The sequence below is a fragment of the Etheostoma spectabile genome, chromosome 5 (assembly GCF_008692095.1).
Source record: "Etheostoma spectabile isolate EspeVRDwgs_2016 chromosome 5, UIUC_Espe_1.0, whole genome shotgun sequence".
NCBI classification, from domain to species: Eukaryota; Metazoa; Chordata; class Actinopteri; order Perciformes; family Percidae; genus Etheostoma; species Etheostoma spectabile.
Window position 1 is genome coordinate 9,463,190 of NC_045737.1, and position 24,360 is coordinate 9,487,549.

The following is a 24,360-nucleotide window of genomic DNA, read 5'->3' on the forward strand; positions in this document are numbered from 1 at the left end:
GCCCACATGCAGCCTTCAGCTTGCCTGCCTGATAACAGAGTGAACAGAAAGGCTTTGATGAAAATACACATTGTGTTTTACACTAGTCACAAATATTTCTTAATTCACTTGTCCTCATCTCTTGGGAAAGCAGGGATAGCTTTGAGCCTTCACCCTCTTTTACCTAATTGTGCACATGCTGACTTACATGATTCAAATGAATGTCCTCAGTTACCCTTACTTTAACTAATTAGACATACATTTTTCTCCCAAATAAAGTTCCTGGTTTTCTGTCATCTTTCTTCCATTTTCCATTCATGTCAGTGACAAGTGCCACATTTTGGACCCAGTAGAGTAGGGCCACAGATGGCTCTGTGTAAGCAGTGCGGTTTGAGAAATAAATGGCACTACTAGGCCCGTTGGCTGCAGAGTACTGAGGGGCTTTTTCTACTCTCTAATTGCTGCAAGCTGTGTCCCCTTGTAGGCCCAGAGACACAGATTTCCATGTGAAGGACCAGGAGTAACCACCGCTGAGCCTATTTTAAATCAGTGTACATTTCACGCTCATCATTTTATTATTATAGTAACATATTTTCCTCTTTAAAATTACCTTTAAAAAAGTCCCATGGCATGAAAACGTCACTATATGAGTTTTTTTTAACATTAATAGGCTTTCCCCCAGCCTGCCTGTGGTCCCCCAGTGGCTGGAAATGGTGATAGGTGTAAACCGAGCCCTGGGTATCCTGCTTTGCCTTTGAGAAAAAGAAAGGTCGGATGGGCCGATCTAGAATCTGGCTCCTTGTGAGATCATCAGGGGCAAGGTCATCTCCCCTTTCTCTGCTTTGCCCCCCTAGAGAATTTAACCCACCCAAGGGAGAAAGACATCATGGCTTTCAAACGAGCAAAGTGGCAGTTGGTCAAGGCCACACGCCCGGCCTCCACCTTGCCCCCATCATCCCCCTCTCCTCCTCAAAAGCTACAGACTCAGAAATGGCACGTACTAAGGAAAGCTCATTATGGGACTGGCTCTAGTGGCTGTAATTATGCACCAAGGCAGAATTTTGGGAAAGAGCCTTCAGATATAGTATTAAGGGCTGTATAAAAGCATCCAAAAAGCACCATGTTATGTGACCTTTAATATTCACTATGGTGATGTTATCCATGCTTCTAATAAAACATAAATAAACAGGTGATTCAGTTAAGTACATCATAATGAAGTTTTTATTTTTGGAAAAGGAGAGAGATAAACTTCCCATAGTAAACATTTTATGATCTATTGTAAGTGCAGAACAGTTTGATTTTTTCTTTTTTTTCATATAAAATCCTTCTCATTATTTTAAACGTATAAAAAAGTGACACAAGGCAATTCTGTCAGTGTTACAGAAGGCAAGTTGCCAAATTCTATACTAATTCAAATATAATCTACAGTTTTTTAGTTTGTTTTCTCTATTATACGTGCAATAATACTTCTATCCTAAAACTACTCTACATAAAGTGTGTGACTATATTGTGCACTTGTAGTGGTAACCTTTGGAATTACAAATGTTTCATGTTTAAAAATGCCTTGACACAAGTCGTTTGATTACACAAAGTATATAAAAACAAAAACCAGTTCAATGTTATTTATGAAACTCAGAGAAGCAGCCTCCCCTGCATAGGTGGACATTGCATATCTTGCAGCCAAACACACTTTCGTGTCGCAGTCCCTTGTTGGTGCAGTTCCTGCAGCGACGAGAGCGCTCTGACATGCGCTCCAGGCGGTGTCCGTACTCTATGGGGGAATCTGCGTGTCTCTTGCGTGCTGCCCGCTCCATGCCCCTTGCCCCCTGGTAGTCCCCAATCAGCTGCTGCGCCAGGCGCACCCGGAAGTGGCGCTGGGTGAACTGCTTGCCGTTGAAGCCCGCCGGTGGCGTGCCCCCTCTGCTCTCCCTCAGGATGATGTAAGCGTTGACGATGCACAGATTGACGTAGAACCACAGGAAGAAGCGCCACCACTTCTTACATGGCCTGCCAACCTGGTAGCATTCCCTCAGCTGGTCGCACAGGTCAACACCCCTCATGTTCTCCTGGTACAACAGCAAGGGCAGAGGGCGGGGGACACCGTACGACAAACCGGAGCAGTTCATGCTGTCACTTTCGCCCTCCCCATCTGTCTCATGCAGCTGCCGGCCTGGACTGATACCCACAATCCCCGGAGCAGAATTGGTGGAGAGGCAACTAACCACCTTGACATCCCGTGTCACCGTAGCAACCAGATTGCCACGCTGGCATTGGTAGAACTCACCCTGTGAAAGCTTTCCGACATTACGGGGGCGCAGAACCTCTGGGTAACCTTTGCGCCCTGGCTGGGTGGGCCCGCAGGCGTACAGTCCATCCTTCAGCAGCCGCTGGAGGAGGGGCACTGAGGTGAAGAAGCTGTCCATGAAGAGATGGTGGTACTGACCCTCCAGGCCACGCACTAGGGAGGTCACCACCCTGTAGCTCAGGGAGGCCGTTGCTTCATCTTCACTGGGCTTGCCTACATACATCTTGGCTCGGTGGCAGTAGCCAGTGCGCGAGTCACACAGCATCCACACGGTCAGCCCTTTCCTCAGGGGCTTGGAGGGCATGTACTGGGTGGGGGAGAAACGTCCCTTCATGACAATGGCACACTTGTCTATGGTCAAACAGCGATTGGGCGTGTATGCATCCCACATGGTGTTCTCCACCACGTCAAGGACAGGCCTGATTTTGAAGAGGGCATCATACCCGCGCTCTCCACGCACAGGCTCAGACTCACGGTCACACAGCTGGAGATACTGGGTGAGCTTTTCGAAGCGCCTGGCTGTCATTGTTTTTTTAAAGCCTGCGTTGCCTATGAAAATGTCACTGGCCCAGTACATGCCAGTGTCTGGAAGCTGATTGATGCCCATAAGAATGTTCAGACCTACATAAGCTTTCATTTCTCTGACATCAGTGGGGTGCCAGTGGGGGTCTGATTTTCCACTCCTCCTTTGCCGATAGAGGGCGTATTTGTTTGTTTGTTCTACCATGTGTTCAAAAAGAGAATCTGGGAAGAGTATCCGGAAATAGTCACGGGTGTCAGCATCGTCCCCCAGCGAGTGCTGAGGGCCGCTGACAGCGGTGAATGGTTCGATTGAAATGACCTGATCAGGTTCGCCCCAGAAGTCGAGAGAAGTGCAGTCCTCGTCCGAGTCATCTTCCAAGCTGAAAAAACTCCTGCGCTCCTCCTCCTCCAAATCGGAGAAATCAATATCCGAATCGTTTGAGGTGGTATCTGAGCAGTTAGTGGAGGTAGAATAATAGCAGTCCTCTGCGTACTCCTCCTCGTCGTGCTTGATCCCATTGCTGCTACCAGTGACTAGAATTATGTTGCAGCCTCCTCCCGCGATGAAGCTGGCCGCGTCCGCAGTCTCCGCCGCGGCTGCTGCCGTGCTCGTGAATCCATTCTCCCCCTCGCCGTCCTCCTCCCGCACTTCGTCTTCCTCGTCCGAGTCTGGCTTTCTGTAAGGAATTTCAAACCACTTCACATCGGCTGAAAGATTAAGCGGAGAGTCTTGGCTGTCGCACGCCGTGCTACTTTCTGTGTCCGCGCTAGTTTCCAAAATAGTAAAAAGCTCTCTCCCTTTTCTTGCCGTCGCCATGTCGGGGTATTAAAGTGCCCCTGCATGAGTCTTTTTATGTATATTTTTTCAGCATGGAAAAATAAGCTCACAAACCGGTCATCCGAAATGAACTGATGAGCACTTAACGGCAGCCTCTTCTCAAAAACTTGCTGTTAGTGGTCCTATGCGGCGTATAAAAGCGTGATTCTCATTGTTTCCGCTCCTGGTTTTTCTGGGCTTTGTAGCGCAGTGTGGCCGCAGACGTCAGAAGCTGCATGCATGTCCTGCTTTGTAGGGCGTTTTGCGACTGCAGCTGGTGGGGTTGCTAGTTCGCTAGGCTGGCAGATGGCCGCTTGCTGTTCGAATGCCCGCTGGCATTCACCACTATCAATAAGCCGGATACCCATCTCTGAGGCCGCGGAGACAACAGAAACCACTGCGTAAAATGCAAACATCAAAATCATATAGGCCCACTGTCAATCAGCTGTCTAACCTAACAGTTGGGGATGCGGAAACTTTCTTATAGCTGCTCAACAATGTAAAGGCTGTCGTTTCAACCAAATCTCAGTTGTTTAAACGTGTATTAAGGCATTTATGTATGCATCCATGATAAGGAAATACGTAAAACGCACACACACTAATTCCAATGTAATGATGGATGTTTCCACATCACACAGGTTACACAGATTCATCCTTTTTGCTAAACAGACTACACACTGAATTCGGGAAGAGAAGCAGCTTGTTCATTCATAAACATGCTTCTTCCCTCTGACAGGTTCCTACATGATCTGAAGCCCTATAGGCTATTGTGGAATTAGGGACCTCCCTCTATTTTATGAATGTGGGCAGATACTCTTGTGTTTTACTCCAGGGCCTGAGGATGAAGAGCTTCCCTTGATGAAGTTGATCGATCCTCTGCCTGTTGAGCCTGCAGACCCACAATAGTCTGTACCAAAACCAGCCAGGTTTTAATTATCATTTGCATATTCACAACAAAGTCCATTACATTGGCACTGTTAAAGTAACACACATGTAACATTTGCCCACTGTAGTTGTGTTTATAATTCCATTATACACCTTTCAATATAACAATTTAGCTCTGTGTATTAACTGTAGTCATAGCTGTGTTTAATAATTACGACACATGTTTTTAGAACTATGTCAACTTTTTTTTTAACAAAACTCGACACACAGTTCCCAAAACTACACACACAAAATGTTTAATGCCTCATGTCTCCTTCAAAATTAAACGCTGCATTCAATATAACATTTTGGGATATACCATGTATGCACACTGTCGTTTTAAATCGAATGCACCTTTGTCTTTCATAGGCATCTACAGTTCCAAAGACTTTTCTAGAGTGAAAGTAATTTGCTAAGAGGGGTTGAAAAGTACACTGTAAAAACCAAAGCAATGTTGAAACAGAAAATAGTTGGCAAAACATTACTGTTGTTAACAGCAGCACAGTGTTGTATACCGTGTATACATACAAGAACACAAAACCATAAACATGTAAACGAAAATAATTATTTTTAGAATAAAGACTTTCCCAGAACATCACAAGCATTGTGCGTGTGTGTGTGTGTGTGTGTTCGCATTGTGAAAAGTGAAATTTAAAGTCTGATATTTTGCTGAAATTGTCATTAGATAGTTGCATACCTGTTCTCATTTCTGAAGGTTTGAATTATGGATTCTCAGTCTATCTTCTCTCATTGGTCTCGTCTCGTAGTTGATCACATGATCAATAAGTGTGGCCCTAATCTCAACAGAGGTGGCTCTCCTTCCTTCTGATCTTTGCCCTCCTCCTCCTCATCTTCAAACTCTTCCTCTTTGAACCTGTCCTCGTTGTCAGTCCCCTGCCTCTCCTTCCTACTCCCCTCGCTCTCTGTCCATTGTTGGCCTCCATTGTAAAAAACAAACAGGTAATCTGACCTTTGACCTATTTATAGCCCTATACTAAAGCAGTGGTTGGTTGGTCGGTTGGTTGGTCATCAGTTAAGCAATTAGTGTTTGGACATGTGAGAAATGGGTCTTTGACCTGGTGAATAAGTGTAGCATTTTCATTGGTTGTGTCTGAAAAGGAAAGCAAGTCACTTCAAGTTAGATTTTTGTGTCTTAGGTAGAGAATTGTGTGTAGTGTTATTTAAAGTCTTATTTTGCAATTGAAAACTGAATGAAAGACTGAGAACTATCTTATGGTTTCGGAGATTTGGTGTTTAGTTTGACTCTTTGAGTAAAAGTTTTCAAAAATCATGTGACATGTAAAGATGTTGTGTGCAAGCAGTTGTTAAAAAAATTGTTTAGCAGCGTTCTCCCTCAGGTGTAACATCGCTGTAATTGAGGGAGCTGTAAATAGCTTTTATGATGTGGATTGTCCACTTCATATACTGATCCAGGGTGTTTTACCATCACAATGTAAATTCATTGTAGTATCATTTATGTCTGCTGATCGATGCAGTGTCATTAACCACACATAAAACACGTATTCAATCACTTTCAACAACAGAGAAGAAAACGTAAAACGAGCGCTTGGGTTTGACTTCAAAACAACATGACTCTGATGGTGGATATCTTGCTTATTTGGGAGGAGACTGGTTAGGTCATGTCTTCAGTTATGGGGGGATGGGCTGCACGAAGGGTCCTTTCCAAATTCTTTTAGCTGTGGCCTGAGTCTGCATGGCTGGCTGGGCACTGGGTTGCTGCCCCTGGGCCCTGTAGCAGAGACACAATTTATGCGTCCTTCCACGCTCGCTTATTGCACAGATTCTTGTTGTCTCAGTGGTGTCATGTTGCCTGTCTGAGCTGCAGGCCTTGCTGCTGTTCGTATCTGCAGAGAAGGCGCTGAAGCTGTGCAAGCAGTGTACACTGGGAACCAGTACGTTGGAAAATAGTGGAAAATGAGGGAGGCTGTGGACCGCCGATATCCAGCCCAAAAATAGAAGTAAGGAAAAAAATGGCTCACTCCAGCGTTTCCAGGCCCCTGGAGCAGAGAGTACTGCAGCAGACCCCTCAGAGACTCCCGCGGTGGGGTGGAGAGACGCCGACCAATGGGGGCTCAGGCGTTCAGTCTGTGTGTGTGTGTGTGTTTGTGTGTGTGTGTGTGTGTCTCTGTGCGGCTAACTCAGCTCCTCCACAGCTCAGATCCTTTTCTCATGGATGCATTCAGAGATGGTGTGTGTGTCTGTGTGTGTGCAACTGCCAGAATGTGAGCAAATGGTGCAACCACTGCAGCCCCTTATAAAGACAGACCAAGCTGTCACCCTTACGTTTTCTGACCGTGCATATGTAGGTGTGTGTGTGTGTGTGTGTGTGTGTGTAGGTGTGTGTCTGTGAGAGGCTTATTATTATGGAATCTTTAGTTTTTCAGTAGCTGATTGGTATTGAGAAAGCAAATTATAAGCAGTGTGGTGGATTTGTTGGTTACCTCCACCACTTTAAACCGAAGAGTAATCATAATCTGTTACATAATTGGTCAAATGTATCAAAGTAAACTAATATGTGTTTTCAGGACACCTTTGACATGAGTTGGTCTTATTTAGAAAACCCTATTACCTGCCCAAATTATCAATGTGACGTGTAATACTGACCTTAAAACACTCACCTGGTTGCCTCCTCCCTATTAGACAACAGTGACATACTGCCCTCTGGTGGTGGTTGAAGAGAAGTAACTACTCATCAGCACTTGAAAGCAGTTGGAATAAAGATGGAGAAAGTGTTTCATGGTGTGTATTTTATTGTCATTGCCAAATTGTAAGTCTGATACTTTAGTGCATTTAATGATAACAAATAGGACCATGGTTGAGATAATCTATGCCATAAAACAAAAGTAGATAGTAAAGTAAAAACTCTATAGAGGCCCACAATCTGCTCACCAGTGTTCTTGTATGTTAATGTTCATTATACTCATATCTTCAAATGATCATAATGACAATACATATTCATTAATTATAATAATAGAAAACAGACTGTGGTTTAACAATTGCTTCTCTTTGTTTGTACAGTGTTTTCTTGACTTGGATTGTACTACTAGCATAAGAAAAAGCTATAAATGCAAACAACCAAATTATATCTTCACCCTGTTCCAGATATGAAGAAATACTTCATGGTATTCAACAGATTATGCTGCAGACCAATGATGCATTTACTTATAACCACTAGATGGAGGTATAACACAGAATACAGGGCAAAAGAAAGAGGCTTCATTGTATTGAATATCATGTTTTATGGTGATTTTTATGTTCACAAAGTTCTCTTAACAAAGCAGGGGATTAAAAGGCTTGAATGACACACACACACACACACACACACACACACACACACACACCACACACACACACGCACACACACGCAGACCTGAGATGTGATTTGGCTCTGAGTTGGCAGACCATGTGTTCCTCATTACGCCTGTAGTTCTGGACCAGGACAGAGCTGGTCACTGAGACCTTGGCTCCTACTCCTGGCACACGACCTCTGCCGGTTCTGGTCTGAGCCAAATTCAGCATGTAACTATCCTAATTACTAAGTAATTCCTCGATTTTAGCCAAAAAAGTATTTTTAAACAATTTTTCAGGTTTCAGGTTGGCTGCCTTTTGAAGGCACTAAGTGGAACTTGTTCTCCAATTAAAAGCACTGGTTCTCTGTTCAGAGGAAGGTTAGGTAAGTTACTGTGTAGGTGAGTTTATTATTAGGAAGAATAAAAGTAAACAAGATAACAAAGTTAAACATGCTGTTTAACCCTTGTATGGTGTTCGGGTCTATGGGACACTTTTTCAGTGTTTGCTAAAAGAAAAATTATGCTATTTATTATTTTCAAACTCAATAGCCTTGGCTCATTTTCTGTGAAGAAAATGAAAAATATACTTATTTTCAATGACTGCACATGGTACAAAAAACGTGAACACCACACAATTAATTCTTAGACTAGTTACATACAGTTTGTCTTTACTGACATTATTTCGGTTTTTGAAGGTTAAAAAGGTGGTTTGAAGGCTTACACTTTAACAGGGGAAGTCTAATGTTTTGAAGACAGGTGAACATTTTAGTGCATGTCTTTATCCTCATACCCAAGGAAACCTGCCGTAGAACAGCAGAGAGAGATCTGAAATCCATGAAGCAGACTCGGGGTACCATCCAAAATTTGGCCTTAAACTAAGCAGACAGGAGTAGAGATTCTTGCTGCCTTTCATACCAGTAGGACTAAAGTAAGTTTATTATGATAGGACCCTATGCATTAATAAAGACATCGTAGTGTCTTTTAATAGATACTTATCTAGCAATAGGACAGAAAATGAAGTTATGCTGCTGTCCCTTGTGAAATGTCTCCCTATGCCCAACACTTTTATTGGCAAATTTAATTTAAGTTCCAAGAAGTGCTGTGTTGCTTAGGGAATCCCATTTTTCCATCTACGTCTGGCACAGCATATTGGTGTTGTTATTGTTGTGATGTGACACCCAGGGACAGATTCCCACATTGACGCATCATTAACCACAAAATATGGTACATTTGGGGATTGTGCAAAAGGGTTTTGTCTGCAATGCATAGAGAATGACCGGAACACTTTCCAGACAGTAATAAACAAATACAACAATTGTTTTGAAGAATGTGGGACTAAGCTAATCTTGAATAGGGATGGGAATCATTCAATACCAATACCGGTTCCTGACGCACACTGTGGTCAAGCCTCTCAAAATACAACAACACACATTTGAGCTCTGTCACTGTGCACAACATAGATTGTTTCCTTCACGCTTCTACGACGTGCAACAATAGACAGCAAATCACAAGCATTATTAGATCTTGGTACAAGCCTGCTGCTTGCATACTAGTTTACTGATACTGATGAGATTTACGCCTTAGGTATTGATATTTGGTGGTGAATGACAATTTTTGATACTATGGAGGCAATTTGGTCAATGCCTAAATGTATCGAAGTAAGGTACCCAGCCCTAGTCCTCCAACATACTGTTATCAATAATTTACATCATCCTTTGTATGCATCTATGGGAAACTCAAAGTTGCTATTGGTTTGAAACATAATTAATATTAAGTCTGTATCATTGGCTCATCCCCTCCACTTTAATGCGTTGCTGTGATTTTATTATTAACAATAAATCATGTGTTTGCGTCGGAGTCTCCCAGATTGTTTACATGTTGCCTTTAATTGGATCCAAATGACCCAGATGGGGAAATATTTAAGAAAATGGATTGTGGGTGTTGTACCCAGTTATTTATCAGTTCTGTAAGTGACAAACAATGCTTTCATTTCACTGGCAGATGTTGGCGGCTCACACGGAAGATCCACAGTTTGTTGTACTAACATGGCATGCAAGAATCATTCCGTTATTGACCAGCAACTTTGAAAAACACAAAGCCAAAGCTATAGGCGAAGAGTTCCCTAGCAACAGTTTCTTTATTACACTTGTCTTGTGCCTAAACTCCATGGATCCATGTTTCCCTCCTGTTGGCCCTGTACTTTAGCATCATGTGTGGACATGCAGTACTTCTTATAAATATACTATGAGCGGATCTAACTAATAAGCTGACACCTGGGCAATGCTTTCCCTTGAAACTTTAAAAGTTGCAAATTCCCGACTAGTTCAGTTCTCACCACTAAGCACACATGACGGCATCAAGATGCTATGATCCTTTGTTACAAATATTTTTTAAGAATCTGTCATTTCTCCAAAATTTGAAATTCTTCCCCCAGCCATAATCTGACTTGTAGGAGCTTGACTGCAGATTCTGCAACATGTGTGGTTAGGCCATCCACTGCCAGGAATAAGTTGATTCACAAATATGCAAAGCACTGTAAATTCACCTTCTAAAAAATGCCATGGGATCTCCCTTTTCTTACAATTGTCCTTTTTCTTAAACGTCATAACAGTGCACCACATTGCATCTTTGTTGCAACTGTTAATTTTACAGACTCGATTTGGGATCGGACTCAACGGCAAACGGCAGATGTCAAATGCCAATTACCAATTACATGATCTATGATGGGAAGCAAAAAAGCTTTTAGTTCTGCTGCTTTATGTACATCCCTGTGTCAAAGAAAGTTATTGTGCCAGGAACCTTGTAAGTTTTTAGTGTCTTTCTTCTTCCTCTGGCGAGTAAATCAATGGATCTGTAGCCCTGTTAATACTGCCCCCTCATGTTAGAGCAGTAGAGGAAGGAAGTGACTACATATGGATCTTGTTACGATGCCTTGATGCACACTTTAGGTCACAAAACACAAGGGGTGTGTGTGGGGTGGTGCGCGTGTGTGTGCATGTGTGTGTGTGTGTGTGTGTGTGTGTGTGTGTATGTGTGTGTGTGTGTGAGTGAGAAAGGGACACTACAAAAAATCTGTAATCCTGTTGCACAACTGCTACCACTCTTTTAAAGTCTCACACATTTCTAGGTACTTACTACCAATGGTACCTCCTATTGGTAGGTACCTAGTGTGACCAGAGCTTCATCTTTTGATGTTCAAAAGAAAAGAGCCACATACATTATTGGAAATGACTAATGAACCTACTTGTACATCTGAACCTAAACCTTGTCACGACTGCAGCAAAGAAAAAAAGCAAAGGGAAATATTTCAAACTGAGGGAACAAACTCCCCCACAAACCATGTCTTGAGCTCTCTGTAAACCACAGGTGATTATTTTCACCAGTTATCATGGGCGTAAAGTTTTATGAGTGTGAGTGGTTAAAGGTCCCATGACATGATGCTCTTTGGATGGTTTTATATAGGCCTTAGTGGTCCCTTAATACTGTACCTGAAGTCCCTTTCCAAAAATTCAGCCTTGATGCAGAATTACAGCCACTACAGCCAGTCCCACAATGAGCTTTCCTTAGTATGTGCCATTTCTGAGTCTGTAGCTTTTGAGGAGGAGAGGGTAGGGGGAAAGGTGGAGGCTGGGGGTGTGGCCTTGACCAACTGCCACTTTGCTCGATTGAAAGCCATGATGTCTCTTTCTCATGGGTGGGCCAAGCAGAGAAAGGGGAGGTAACCTTGCCCTTAGGATGTCATAAGGGGCAAGCTTCCAGATCGCCCCATCTGAGCTTTCATTTTCTCAAAGGCAGAGCAGGATACCCAGGGCTCGGTTTACACCTATCACCATTTCTAGCCACTGGGGGACCAGGAAGGCTGGGGGAACGCATATCAATGTTAGAAAAAACCTCATGAAGTGAAATTTTCATGCCATGGTGGGACTTTTAAGAGAGTGAATAAGCATCTGCATGTGTCATTGTTTGTTTCACTGTCAAACAACACTTCCATAAGAGACAAGTGACAATATGGAGTGTCTTTCATGTTTGTCAAACTTCAGGTAATGTCCAGGAAGTTACATGTGAGTTATCAATGTCGTTGCTTCATATCTCAGTTTATTTTGATCTTTTAGCAGTTTTATGAAATAGGCATCAAAAAGTGAAAGAGAAAAAGAAAAATTGGAAAATACAACTAGAAACAATAAGATAAGAGGTGTTGCCTAGCCTTTTAATATATATGACTACAGTTCAGACGTATTAGTGCGCTCACTGGTGCTGTCACAGCAGAAAGCAGGGAAGCCTGTTACTACGAGACATCACCTCTCTCTCTCAGCCTGAGTCATGTCTGAGAGACCAGGAGTGGACAGAGGAGCCATTGTAGTACTCACTCAGTTCCCACATCTGACAAACTTATGTCATCTGGGCAAAAAATATTTCTCTCTTCAGCTGAGCACATGCAATATTAGCTGAATGATTCTCCTAAATCGTCAGTGGATGAACACAAACGATTAAGAGTTCTCTGTCAACGGACATCCTATCTGGGAATTACAAAACGTTGAGAATATGTGGAGGCTGTCAACATATATCTTGAAGACAACTGTGACCATTTTTCCCCTCACTCAGCAATATGAGCCTCTTTTTCGTCACTACATCACATACCAGTCACACCCATGGACTGACAAATATGTAATGGTGGTTAGGAGATTCAACAAAGCAACTGAAATAATAGAGAAAAAACAAATTAAGTTGTTAACAATTTGGAGCTGAAGATCTCTTAGACAAAGCACAATATCATGCATGCCCTATTTGATCTTAACATGCTCACTAGTTTAAGTTAAGTTTAAGTTTAGTATCTATGTTATTCATCAGCTGTACACAAAAACAATCCAGAAGTAGTCTATGTAATTTTAAATAAAAGGCAAGGTAAGGCAGCTTTATTTGTATAGCACATTTCAGCAACAGGGCAATTCAAAGTGCTTTACACAAAATCAGTCAAAAAATACAGTTAAAAAAAAATAAAAACCGATAAAACCCATGAATAAGCAAAAATAAAAACATTAAGACAGATAAAACACAAGAATAAAAGTTACAGTGCAGCATAAGAAATTTAACATTAAAGAAATGAACAATAATTTAAAGAAAGGCAACATCAAAAAGAAAAGTCTTCAGCCTTGATTAAAAAGAACTGAGAGTAGCAGCGGATCTGCAGGTTTCTGGGAGTTTATTCCAGATATGAGGAGCATAGAAACGAAACGCTGCTTCACCCTGTTTAGTTCTGACTCTGGGGACAGAAAGCAGACCTGTCCCAGATGACCTGAGAGGTCTGGGTGGTTCATAGTGTAGTAGCAGATCAGAAATGTATTTTGGTCATAAACCATTGAGTGATTTAAAAACTAGTGAAAGTAGCCTACTTTGAAATCAATTCTTTGAGGCACAGGAAGCCAGTGTAAAGACTTCAGAACTGGAGTGATATGAAAAGCATCACAAATAACAATAATAATAATTCATGATTAAATAAGAAATTGTGGTCTGTGTGAATTTAGGACTTACACAGAGGCCAAAGCTGGTTTTGAGGTTTTGAATACACCTTCATAGCAAATCATCATTGCATCATTAGTTAATTAGAAGACTAAAACCAGACTTTCACATGAAATGATGTGCCAAATGTGTAGTCATCACAACTAGCTGTGAGTCTGGTCACAGACAAGTAGAGGACCTGTACAAACCCAATGTGGCGTTCATGACAATAAGTGAGTAACATCTGATAGCCGGAGCATGTCAGAACAGCCGAGGACCAATCTGCTTTTCATCAGAATTTGTGAACCGCAATTACTTTATAAATTCTCTATGTCTGTATTTGAGGCTGTAATGCCAAGAATGATAGAAACACCTCTTGACTTCGGAATTTTATTGATGGTCTTAGTAGATCAGACATGTCGGATTATTGTTTTACTCATTGGGAGAACTGAGTATGAAGAAATCAAGTAATTTAATGACTGTTGAAAATACGCAAATGCATGTCACATCTGGTGTGTTTCTAACTTGCCTTTTTACACCCAATTCTTTATTAAGACATTAAATAGATACAAATTGAAAAAGTATTAGCCTTTACCCTGTACTTGTAGTACTCACTCAGTTCCCACATCTGACAAACTTCTGTCATCTGGGCAAAAAAGTTTCTCTCTTCAGCTTTTCTTTTTTGTCACTACATCACATACCAGTCACACCCATGGACAGACAAATATGTAATGGTGGTTAGGAGATTCAACAGAGCAACTGAAATATTAGAGGAAAAACAAATTTGGTTGTTAACAATGTGGAACTGAACTATTCTCTTAGACAAAGTACACAAGAAGGACTGAAGATACAATATATTGAATCATAACGTCTGCAAAGCACTGCTTTATTGATCCCACAGTAACATTGGACACCCTAGGTATGTCTCAATATAGTTTATCTTGTGGTGCCTATGTAATGGGCATGCCAGCTTGAATCTTGGTGTTATTTCAGCTTTCCTTACAAGTACAACACAGAAAGCTTTTGTGAAGATTTGTTTTGTGTTGTTTTTCTATAATCTTGCTCTGTTTGCACAATGATTTAAGACTGCCTGCATCCTCACCAAGCCACTTATTCTTTATCCCACCTCTCCAACTCCAAATCTGTCAGTGTTGCTTTTACATTATTAACTGCCTATTCAGATAGATGAAGGATGCACACCATTTTTCTCTTCATAAACCGCCTAAGCAGCTGCATGCTAATGTTCCACTTCCTCAGTATGGATGTGCTTCAAAATTCACATTCAAAATCACAGAACGTAGTGGCCTCTGTTGAGACATTTGGCCTCAGCTCAAGGCAAATACTTAACAATCAGTGTGGTTTCTCCTGTATCTGTGATTGATTTGAACTTTCTGCTTGAGCTGTCACTGTGTTTGTTCGGGAAGTGAGGAGAGACCATTCTGCGTGGTCTGTGCTGCACGATAATGTTAAGAAAATGTAGTTTATATTTTGGCTGATAACTCCTTTGAGTTGTGTGACCTGACAGGCACGTGTTGACAAGATTTATTTTGTCTAATTCGTTCTGCATAGATAAACAGTTTGAAGAAATAAAGTTGTCAGAGTTTGAGCGATATTTGGAAACTCCTTTGTGTGCATGGATCAGAGGATATCTAATCTGTCATCTGCATTGATTACTGTAATACTTTTAGTTTGACTGAAAGACACGTTTGTTATTGAAGAATCACAGTCCACAGATATTTTGTTTTTACAACTGCTGGATCAAGTCCTTTTTAAAACTTGTCAAAACAACGGAGTAGCTAATTTTAGTTACTGAGTGCAAGTAAACGATGAAGAATGGAAAACAGCGTTAGCCACATGTGTATAAGTGGCACTCTGCCTTTCTTTTCTGGAATATTTTAATGTGTAAATAAAAAAGGCAACATGTTACAGAAAATATGTGCTCTGTATTTAAGCCCTACCGCAATGCTTTAATTACTCAAACCTAGAGCCCTTTTTTCATTTCACTTATTCATAAAATATTTTAAGTTTAGCAGAAAAATACTGTGTTGTCAAAGGACATATTTTCCTCTGCTACTCAGCACCAGCCAATGACTCGCAGGTGGGGAGTCAGTGAGTTGACTCATTGTCCGTCTGCCCCTCAGGCTCCACCCTGCCAAATTTCCTCGTATAGATCCAGCCGTTGTGCTGATCTAATGACACTGCTCCAGTGTACTCCATCAGACATTTTCAGATTTTGACAACCCCACACAATGAGCCCAGGTAATGAGAGAGATGGACAAAGGGGGACTTTCAACTCCCTATTCTTTGGACTTCAGCTACAAAACTGAAACTTGCAGAAGTACTGTGATGACTACAGTTATCAATGGTGATGGAAGTTAAAAAGATTAGGGCTTTTCTCTCCATTATTGCCCTCTTTAAGAGCAGGAAGGTGGACCTATCAAAACCTGGATGTGTATTTGAACGACAAACTGGACAATGGTAAAATCATAGAAGTACATGAAAGCTTTATTTGTTGAGGAGGCTCAATCCTTTAGTGTTTACAAGACACTCATACTGACCATTTTCAACCAATTACTCTCAGGAATTATACTCAGGATCTTTTGCCCTTCTGTTTGCGTTTCCATCACACAACTCTCATCAGTTTTACCAGTGCAGCCGATACATGGGAAATTCTGATGCTGGTTTTGCCCTAAAGACAGAGGAGTTGGACTCATTTGCTCAGATACATAAACATGCTAATTATACGTATTAAGTGTGAAGATAGTGAGTCTCTATCACATACTCCCTGTTATTCAGACATGTTGTACAATTCTTGCACAGCCTCACTAAACTGTTGTTACTCAACAGAGAGGAGTGTCATTTTCGTTGCAATGCACCAAATTCTGTGGTCGGCAGAGTGTGAAATGGTCTTCTTCTGGCCCCCTTGCCACGTCCCTGTTTATTGCATTACCGCTGTTTTCATCATTCAGCCAAAGAACCTTTACTCTGAATTGAACAAATGCGTCAAAATGTAAGACCAATAAATTAAAGCAAGTGATACACTTGTAGACTTATTAGAAACACATATTTTCTGTTAAGTTTTCATCTGTCATGTAAACATGTTAATTCTCTGAATCCCTGCTGATCCACGGCATTGTGAGCAGTCTTTGATATAACAGATTATTCATGTTATTATTTCTCAATTTATGGTTACACCCATGAGCATCTGACAGAATTCTCATATGATTTTAAAGCTAGTTGGCATGTTTACATTGGCCAGATGTGCCTCTCCACAGCTCTCTGAGCAGCACTGCTGTCATAGGTGTTATGTGCCAGGACGCGCCTGGTGATGTCTACGACTGTGGGTACACTGCATTTGTCCAACACCAACTATAATACTGTACTGCCTCTATTTTATGGAGACCAGTAAAACAGATGAAACACCACAGCAAGTCAATTAAAGTTAGAACAGACTGAGAGAGATCTGTCCCAAGCTGCAAAGAGGATCATAGACTAATAAAGTGAGTTATGGTTTTGTGGGAGAGTTGCGATTAATCCAAAACGTTTGCAGACTCTCCTTGTGGAACGAGGAGAACACTAATTGCACTGTACACTGTACACATTGTATATTGAACTGCTTGTGCTAACTATGTTGCCAATGTTGGGATTTAAAATGTTATATGTGCTTAAACATCGTGTGTGATTTGCATTATACATTCAAGCTAAAAGGTAAAAGCATTATTCACACATCAACATCTGAGATTCTGACTACTAATTGACTGAACCCTGAGAATGGAGCAGGATTTAGCTCCGACACCACTCAATGCTAGACAGTCTTTGGACTGAAAATGCATTGCAGTGTAATAACAGAGGATACCGAATGGCCATACAGATTGATGAAGGACTGTCACACTTACCAATAAGGCAAAGTGCTATAAAGGTAATCAGATTTACTGATACATTAGGGTCTCTTGCTGAAATAGGAAAGGCCTGTAAAAACAAAAGGTTTCAATCATCACTTGAATGAGCCTTATTTTTTCAACCAGACCAGTCTGTTTTAATCTGACAAGCCTATTGATTTATCTACAAAAAATGATGATGATCATCAGTGGATTAGGCATAATTGTGTGTGACTTTGGACCGTGTTAAATACATTTAATTCAGTGAAAATAAACCATGTTTCACCGTGCTAATGACATTATGCCCTTTGCTGGACAAATAAGATGTGGACTGAAGGGTGAGACAGTGGAGCAGAGAATTATCCATGTAGACTGTGTTGTCTGTTGATGTTGACTTAATATTAATATTAATGTTATTAATGTTCTTCAACAGTTGTAAATAAAAACACTCTGGAAGTAGTCTATGCCATTTCAAATAAAAGCATATATTACAATAACAACACTAATTCATGAATAAATAATAAAATGTGGTCTGTGTGAATCTTGGACTTACACAGAGGCCAAAGCTGGTTTTGAGGTTTTGAAAACACCTTCATTGCAAAATCATCATTGCATCATTAGTTAATTAGAAGACTAAAACCACATTTTCACATGAAATTATGTGCCAAATGTGAAGTCATCAAACAGTTCTCAACAAACTGTGAGTCTGGTCACAGACAAGTAGAGGACCTGTACAAACCCAATGTGGCTTCCTTGACAATAAGTGAGTAATCACATCTGATAAGTGAGTAATCACATCTGATAGCCAGAGCATGTCAGAACAGCCGAGGACCTGTCAGCTTTTTATCAGAATTTATAAACCGCAATTACTTTACAAATTCTCCATGTTTGTGAATACTAGAAACACGTCTTGACTTCTGAATACTATTGATGGTGTTTGTAGATGCCGACACGTCGTATTATTGTTTTAATATTGGGAGAGCAGTGTATAAGTAGTTTCAGCAATGATAAAAATACGCAAATGCATGTTACATTTGGTGTGTTTCTAACCTGCCTTTTTACACCCAATTCTTTATTAACACATAAAATAGATACTAAAGAAAAAGTATTAATCCTAACCCTGAACAGCAGCTGGTATTGGTGTTAAGTTATTGTGCTGAGCATTTTCTTTCTTTTTAGAGTCATTCCCTTAAAAAGCCCTTCACTGCAAAATTGCACACGCCATTAGATGTTTGGAAGATGAAACGTTGACAAAAAACCAATGTTGTATTGAGATTGCCACACTTTCACATGGAATGTATGTGCCAAATAGGTGTTCATCAAACAGTTCATCAAACTGTGAGTGTGTTCACAGACAAGAACCTGTACAAACTCAAGATTTTTATTGCCTATGATTGAGTAATCAGCCATTATTCATGACATTTGATCGCCAGAGCATGTCAGAACATCCAAGGCTAAATTGTCACATCAGGACTATTCAACTTTGTCTCTACATTTATCTACTGTACATTTTTACTCAGGGTTATCTTAAATTCAGATCACAGTAACTTCATTCATCTATTTCTATCACAGACAAATCCCGGCTGGCATGGACCTCAAGCTCTCCAGCTTTGTGGAACTGCCTTGTTACGCAGAGACAACTCCTGCCTTGGGCTAATGAGCATGGAGCGAGATGTCCTCTGAACAAACTGCAAATGCCTTCAAAGGAGGCGTGCAGTGCCCCAGTTTTTGTGGCCACAGGGAGCTGTCTGCCCGGACTAAGTCTAACATTTTCTCTTGTTACCATAAAATCTCTGGTCAAAGATAACACATGGAAGGAGTTAGAGTGACCTAGAAGGCCTGGTTCTTAGGGGAGACTATATGAGCAAATGTACAGTGTGTCCAGTGTCTATTATAAAGTCAATCACACACATTGTCATCAGGCTTGCCGACCCAGACTTGCCCTACACGGAGGATATTGGTGTCTTTCAGCTGGCAACATTTTTCTTGTCGTTTGTTCCCTCAAAGGCTGAAAACAAAGGTTGCACTTTCCTAATGAGGAAGTGAGGACAGAACAAAGGCTTTACAGTAGGAATGTAATGTCAAGCATTTTTAATCTATCATACTGTGGCCTTTGTAATCCTCTATGTCTAAAGTGGAGTTTGGGGTTGTGGCTAAAACTAGAAGAAGCCACAAGAGAGGACTTGCCCTCCTAGGTATCAGTAACCTAAGAAGCCATAAGCTTTTAAATAAATAAATAAATAACCAAGGCATATTGGGAGGTTGATTGCTGAGATATTTCTGTGGTATAAGACAGACTAATCACGTCTATTCATGTATTTTTCTCTCCTCTTTTTCTGTTTCCCCGTCATCATCTTTCTAACCCGGTATCTCTTTTGCATTCCCTTTACCTCTGTTCATCTTTCATTTTCGCTAACAACAAAGAAAAGTGCAGTAGCAGTGATTCTAACAGGCTCCACTGATCATTTAAAAGGTCAAGTCCAGTTTGGATGCTCTGCTCAGCAGGATATGGTTGCGACTTTATCAGCCTCATTGCCTTTGAAGTACTCATAATGACTGCAAAAAACCTTCCTGCCTGATCAAAGAAAAAAAAGACACAATGACATCAGATTAACATTCTCTTCTGCTGGAACTGTATCGATGATGATGTGTTTGCCCTAAACACTTTGGATATGAGTTATTTTGGATATTATTATATGCTACAGTGTAGAGCTACACAAGGGACATCACACAGTGAGTGATTCAGGAACATTTGATTTAGCCTCAACATAAATGTCTTTAGCGCTCATCTGAGAATCCTTTTTCATCATCCCTGCAGGAACAGATACAAAAATAATGATCTGGAAATGAAACTGAATGAGTTCAGTATTGTACCAGTCAGTGAGGTTGACATGACTCCTGATCTCTGCATCAATCAGGTGCACTTCTTTACAACACAGCTGACATATTGATTGCCGTAATTATTCACGTAAATTAATGATGCATGAAACACCACATTATATTAGACGATGTGATTTGATGTCTAAATCTTTGGCTGCGCCTCTAATTCCTTCAAAATAAAAGGTAAGAAGGTGTAATGGAGAAAGGCTCTTTGGAGAGTATCATTTGGGCCTCATTTATAAAAGATGACCAACATTTTGCACATGATAGGCTTTTAAAATAATAAGGTTAATGTCCAGGATATTATAAATTCTGACTTCATGAGTTCCAACCAAAAGTAAGTGTTGAATAAACACCAAGTTTTTATATTTTATTCATGTGGTTCACTGTTTAATTACATTGTCTGTAAATGTTATTTTTCTTAATGGACGTCTAAATGTCTTCTTCGTACTACCAGGAATACAGTTCTAGTAGGTGGAATATTAATTTACTTGTTTGTTTGCATTCAAGTAGTCAAATGTAAATATATTAAGTCTAAATAAATACTGGAATTAGCCTATAAAATATCAATGATGTTTATTTTTTATTTTTGAAATGATCACAAATCAAACGTTAGCAAGAATTAAGACATATTGAACATCTACAGTGTACATCCCACTTTTTCACGTTTCAAAACCTATGGGACCCACGAGAAAGAAAGAAAAGGATGAAGGTTATAACAACATGAAAAACAGAGTATTCCTACACTGAAAAGAAAAGGGTCTATTTTCTAATGGTCTTAGCCATTTGGCGTCCACAATTTTTAACAGCCAAGCCAACTCAAACACAGAAATCAGGGTATTCAATCACTTTACAAACAACAGGAACAGTCCAAATGTTTTAGGCGTCTAGTCACTGGGTCACCGCCAGATTTTCGTCATTGCAACTGTGCCCACACATTAAGGCAGATTAAGAATAATCAGTTTGATTGAAAAAGTAAAAACAAAACAAAAGTTAGTCCATTTGACTATCCTTAAAAGGCCTTTAAGCCAGGCCCAAGAGTCAGCAGTTTCCAACCATCTGTTAACTTTCTTAATAGTTAGCAGGATTACTCAATACCACTGCACTACAAAAGACTTCCCATTCTGTTATGTTCTGTTTGTTAATTCTCTGTGAAAAACGAGACGGATAATAAAAGTATCTTTCATCAGCTGGAGTAAGCGACTTCACGTCTTCCATATCTTTTTCCTTTCATCATCCACCAAGACATTAGCTTGGTTCAATGATGTCCCTCCACCAGTATCTCTGTTTCCCAAGATAGAAGCAGATGACTGAGAGCGTCCTGCTCCTCTGTGTCTCCTGTATCTGCGTCACTGCCTGATAATCCAAACTTTACCGGCAGCCTTCACTTGATGCTTTATCTTAACCTGGGAGTGCCAAAACGGATGCACACCAATATGGGATCAACGTTCCCTAACAAGGGGCTGTGAGCGGGGGTGTTGGGATCTGGGCACTCATCAGTGATCAGAGTATCAAAGGTAAGTGTGTCAACAAGTCTCCATTATATAAATCTGTACCACACAGAAGAGAGAACATTGTGTCAGATGTTGTTATCCACTCTAGTAACGGTTTACCTTTCACGACAAACCCATTATGCAATTCTACTTCTTTCCTTAACAGTACATGGAAAAGGATGTGATAAATTTTGTGGGAGACATTAAAAATCAAGTGAGATGGCACATTCTGAAGTTATAACTTGTCACTAACCTTTCATAGCAATCATATAGCTTGTTACATGTGGTCTTTGGAATAATAATAATAATAATAATAATAATAATAATAATGTCACAATATCAGAAATTCTGCTTTTATGCTGCCCCAGTTGTCCCATTGAGAGGATTTCTCATCTAAACCAGCAATTACAGAGTTTTAGTTGTAGCCTTCTAATAATCATACTGGATATCCTCCACTCTCCTGAAATTCATCCAATACTTCAAGGCATAACATCAAAGGTCGTCTTGGATTGAATGTATGAAAGTAATTCTACTACTACATATCTGGAACTAAAAAGATATCTAGCAAGGTCATGTTGTGTGGTACAATCAGGTGACAGCTCTTTGCAGTAAACCCTGTGAAGATGAGTGCTGACTGCAAGGTTATAGAAGAGGTTATCGCAAACTCTTCACTATCCATCTCACTCTGAGGACTACACTTCCGTTGTAACCTAATGCAGCAATACTTAAAAAGGAGCTGTACTCGATATTCAGTACATTAACAAAGAAATAAAAAAGTATTTGCAATTTTAAGATATAGTGAAGTAATGGCGTCTTGAGCAGAGAATGAAGTCACACTGTCTCTGTGTGTGATGTTATCCGAGCTTTGCCGGTTTGTTTTGGTAGCCAGTCCGGCCACGCATGCATATTAGTGCCTTGTGCGTCGGTATCATACGCCAAGGGCCATGACAGAGCGTAGGTACAGTGGGGCTCGAAAGTTTGGGCACCCCAGGTAAAAATTTGTATTAATGTGCATAAAGAAGCCAAGAAAAGATGGAAAAATCTCCAAAAACCATAAAATGACAGATAAGACATTCGTATAATATGTCACAAAAAGTTAGACTTTATTCCTATCTCCATTTGCACTTTCAAAATAACAGAAAACAAAAAAATGGCATCTGCAAAAGTTTGGGCACCCTGCAGAGTTAATACCTTGTACTGCCCTCTTTGGCAAGTATCACAGCTTGGAAACTCTTCTTGTAGCCAGGCTAGTGTCTTTAAATTCTTGTTTGAGGTATCTTCGCCCATTCTTCCTTCCAAAAGTCTTCCAGTTATTTTAGATTTCTGGGCTGTCTGTCACGCACTTCTCTTTTAATGTCTATCCATAGATTTTCAATCATGTTGAGGTCAGGAGATTGTGAAGGCCTTGGCAAAACCTTCAGTTTACACCTCTTAATGTATTCCACCGTGGATTTTGAGGTGTGTTTAGGATCATTATCCATTTGTAGAAGGCATCCTTTCTTTAGCTTTAGTTTTTTCACAGATGGCATCAAGTTAGCGACCAAAATTTGCTGAAATTTTATTAAATCCCTTTTTCCTTCTACTCGTGAAATGTTCCCTGTGCCACTGGCTGCAATACAACCCCAAAGCATGATTGACCCTCCCCCCAATGCTTAACAGTTGGACAGAGGTTCTTTTCATTAAATTCTGTGCCCTTTCTTTTCCAAACGTACCTTTGGTCATTCAGGCCAAAAAGTTCTATTTAAACCTCATCGGTCCACAGAACTTGTTTCCACTATGCATCAGGCTTGTCTATATGTTCATTTGCAAACTTCAAACGCTAATTTTTGTGGTGAGGATGTAGAAGAGGTTTTCTTCTGATGACTCTTCCATGAAGACCATATCTGTACAAGTATCTCTTATAGTGGAATGGTGTACCACTACTCCAGTGTCTGCCAGGTCTTTCTGGGTGGATCATGCAGTCAAACGTGGGTTTTGACTTGCTTTTCTCACACGAGCTGTTCTGTCTGATATTTTTCTTGGTCTTCCAGATCTTGCTTCGACTTCCATTGTTCCTGATGACTGCCATTTCTTACTTACATTCCGAACAGAGGATGTTGACATCTGAAAACGCTTTGCTATCTCCTTATAGCTTTCTCCTGCTTTGTGAGCGTCAACTATTTTCAGTTTTCTAGACAACTGCTTAGAAGACCCCATGGTGCTGATTGTTGGGGCAAGGTCAGATGAGTCTGGGGATTTAAAACCTTAAGATTAACATCACCTGGTCTTTCCAGATGATGGTTGAGAACAATCCATGAAGCGGTCAGGTCTCAGCTTTCCAAAGGGGGCGGTGCATGCTACAAATTCTGTAGGGTTCCCAAACTTTTGCAGACGCCATTTTTTTGTTTTGTTATTTTGAAAGTGTAAATGATGGAAATAAAATCTAACTTTTTGTGACATTTGTACGAATGTCTAATCTGTCATTTGATGCCTTTTGGAGTTTTTTTCTATCTTTTCTTGGCTTCTTAATGCACATAAATACAAATTTTTACCTGGGGTGCCCAAACTTTCGAGCCCCACTGTATTTGGCAAGTTGGGGAAAGGGTTTGAGTTGTGTGGAGAAAAACCTTGCCAACGTTTTCCCTGTATTTCAAATACAGCCCCTTTAGGGTTGTAGTTTCTTCCTAACCACAAAACATGCTCTCTAACTCTGCATTTGCAATCTTACATGTACATAATGTGTAATCAAGCCCTTAAGAGAGACAGACAAAAGTTG

At 40.6% G+C, this 24,360-nt stretch overlaps 1 protein-coding gene across 1 annotated transcript; it reads right to left on the minus strand.

Moving 5' to 3' along the window:
- Positions 1 to 1,598: 1,598 nt before the first annotated feature.
- On the minus strand, positions 1,599 to 3,623 carry LOC116689364 (piggyBac transposable element-derived protein 4). The gene has a single exon (XM_032515900.1). The coding sequence runs from the start codon at positions 3,621 to 3,623 to the stop codon at positions 1,599 to 1,601; it is 2,025 nt and encodes a 674-aa protein (XP_032371791.1).
- Between the last annotated feature and the right edge of the window lie 20,737 nt (positions 3,624 to 24,360).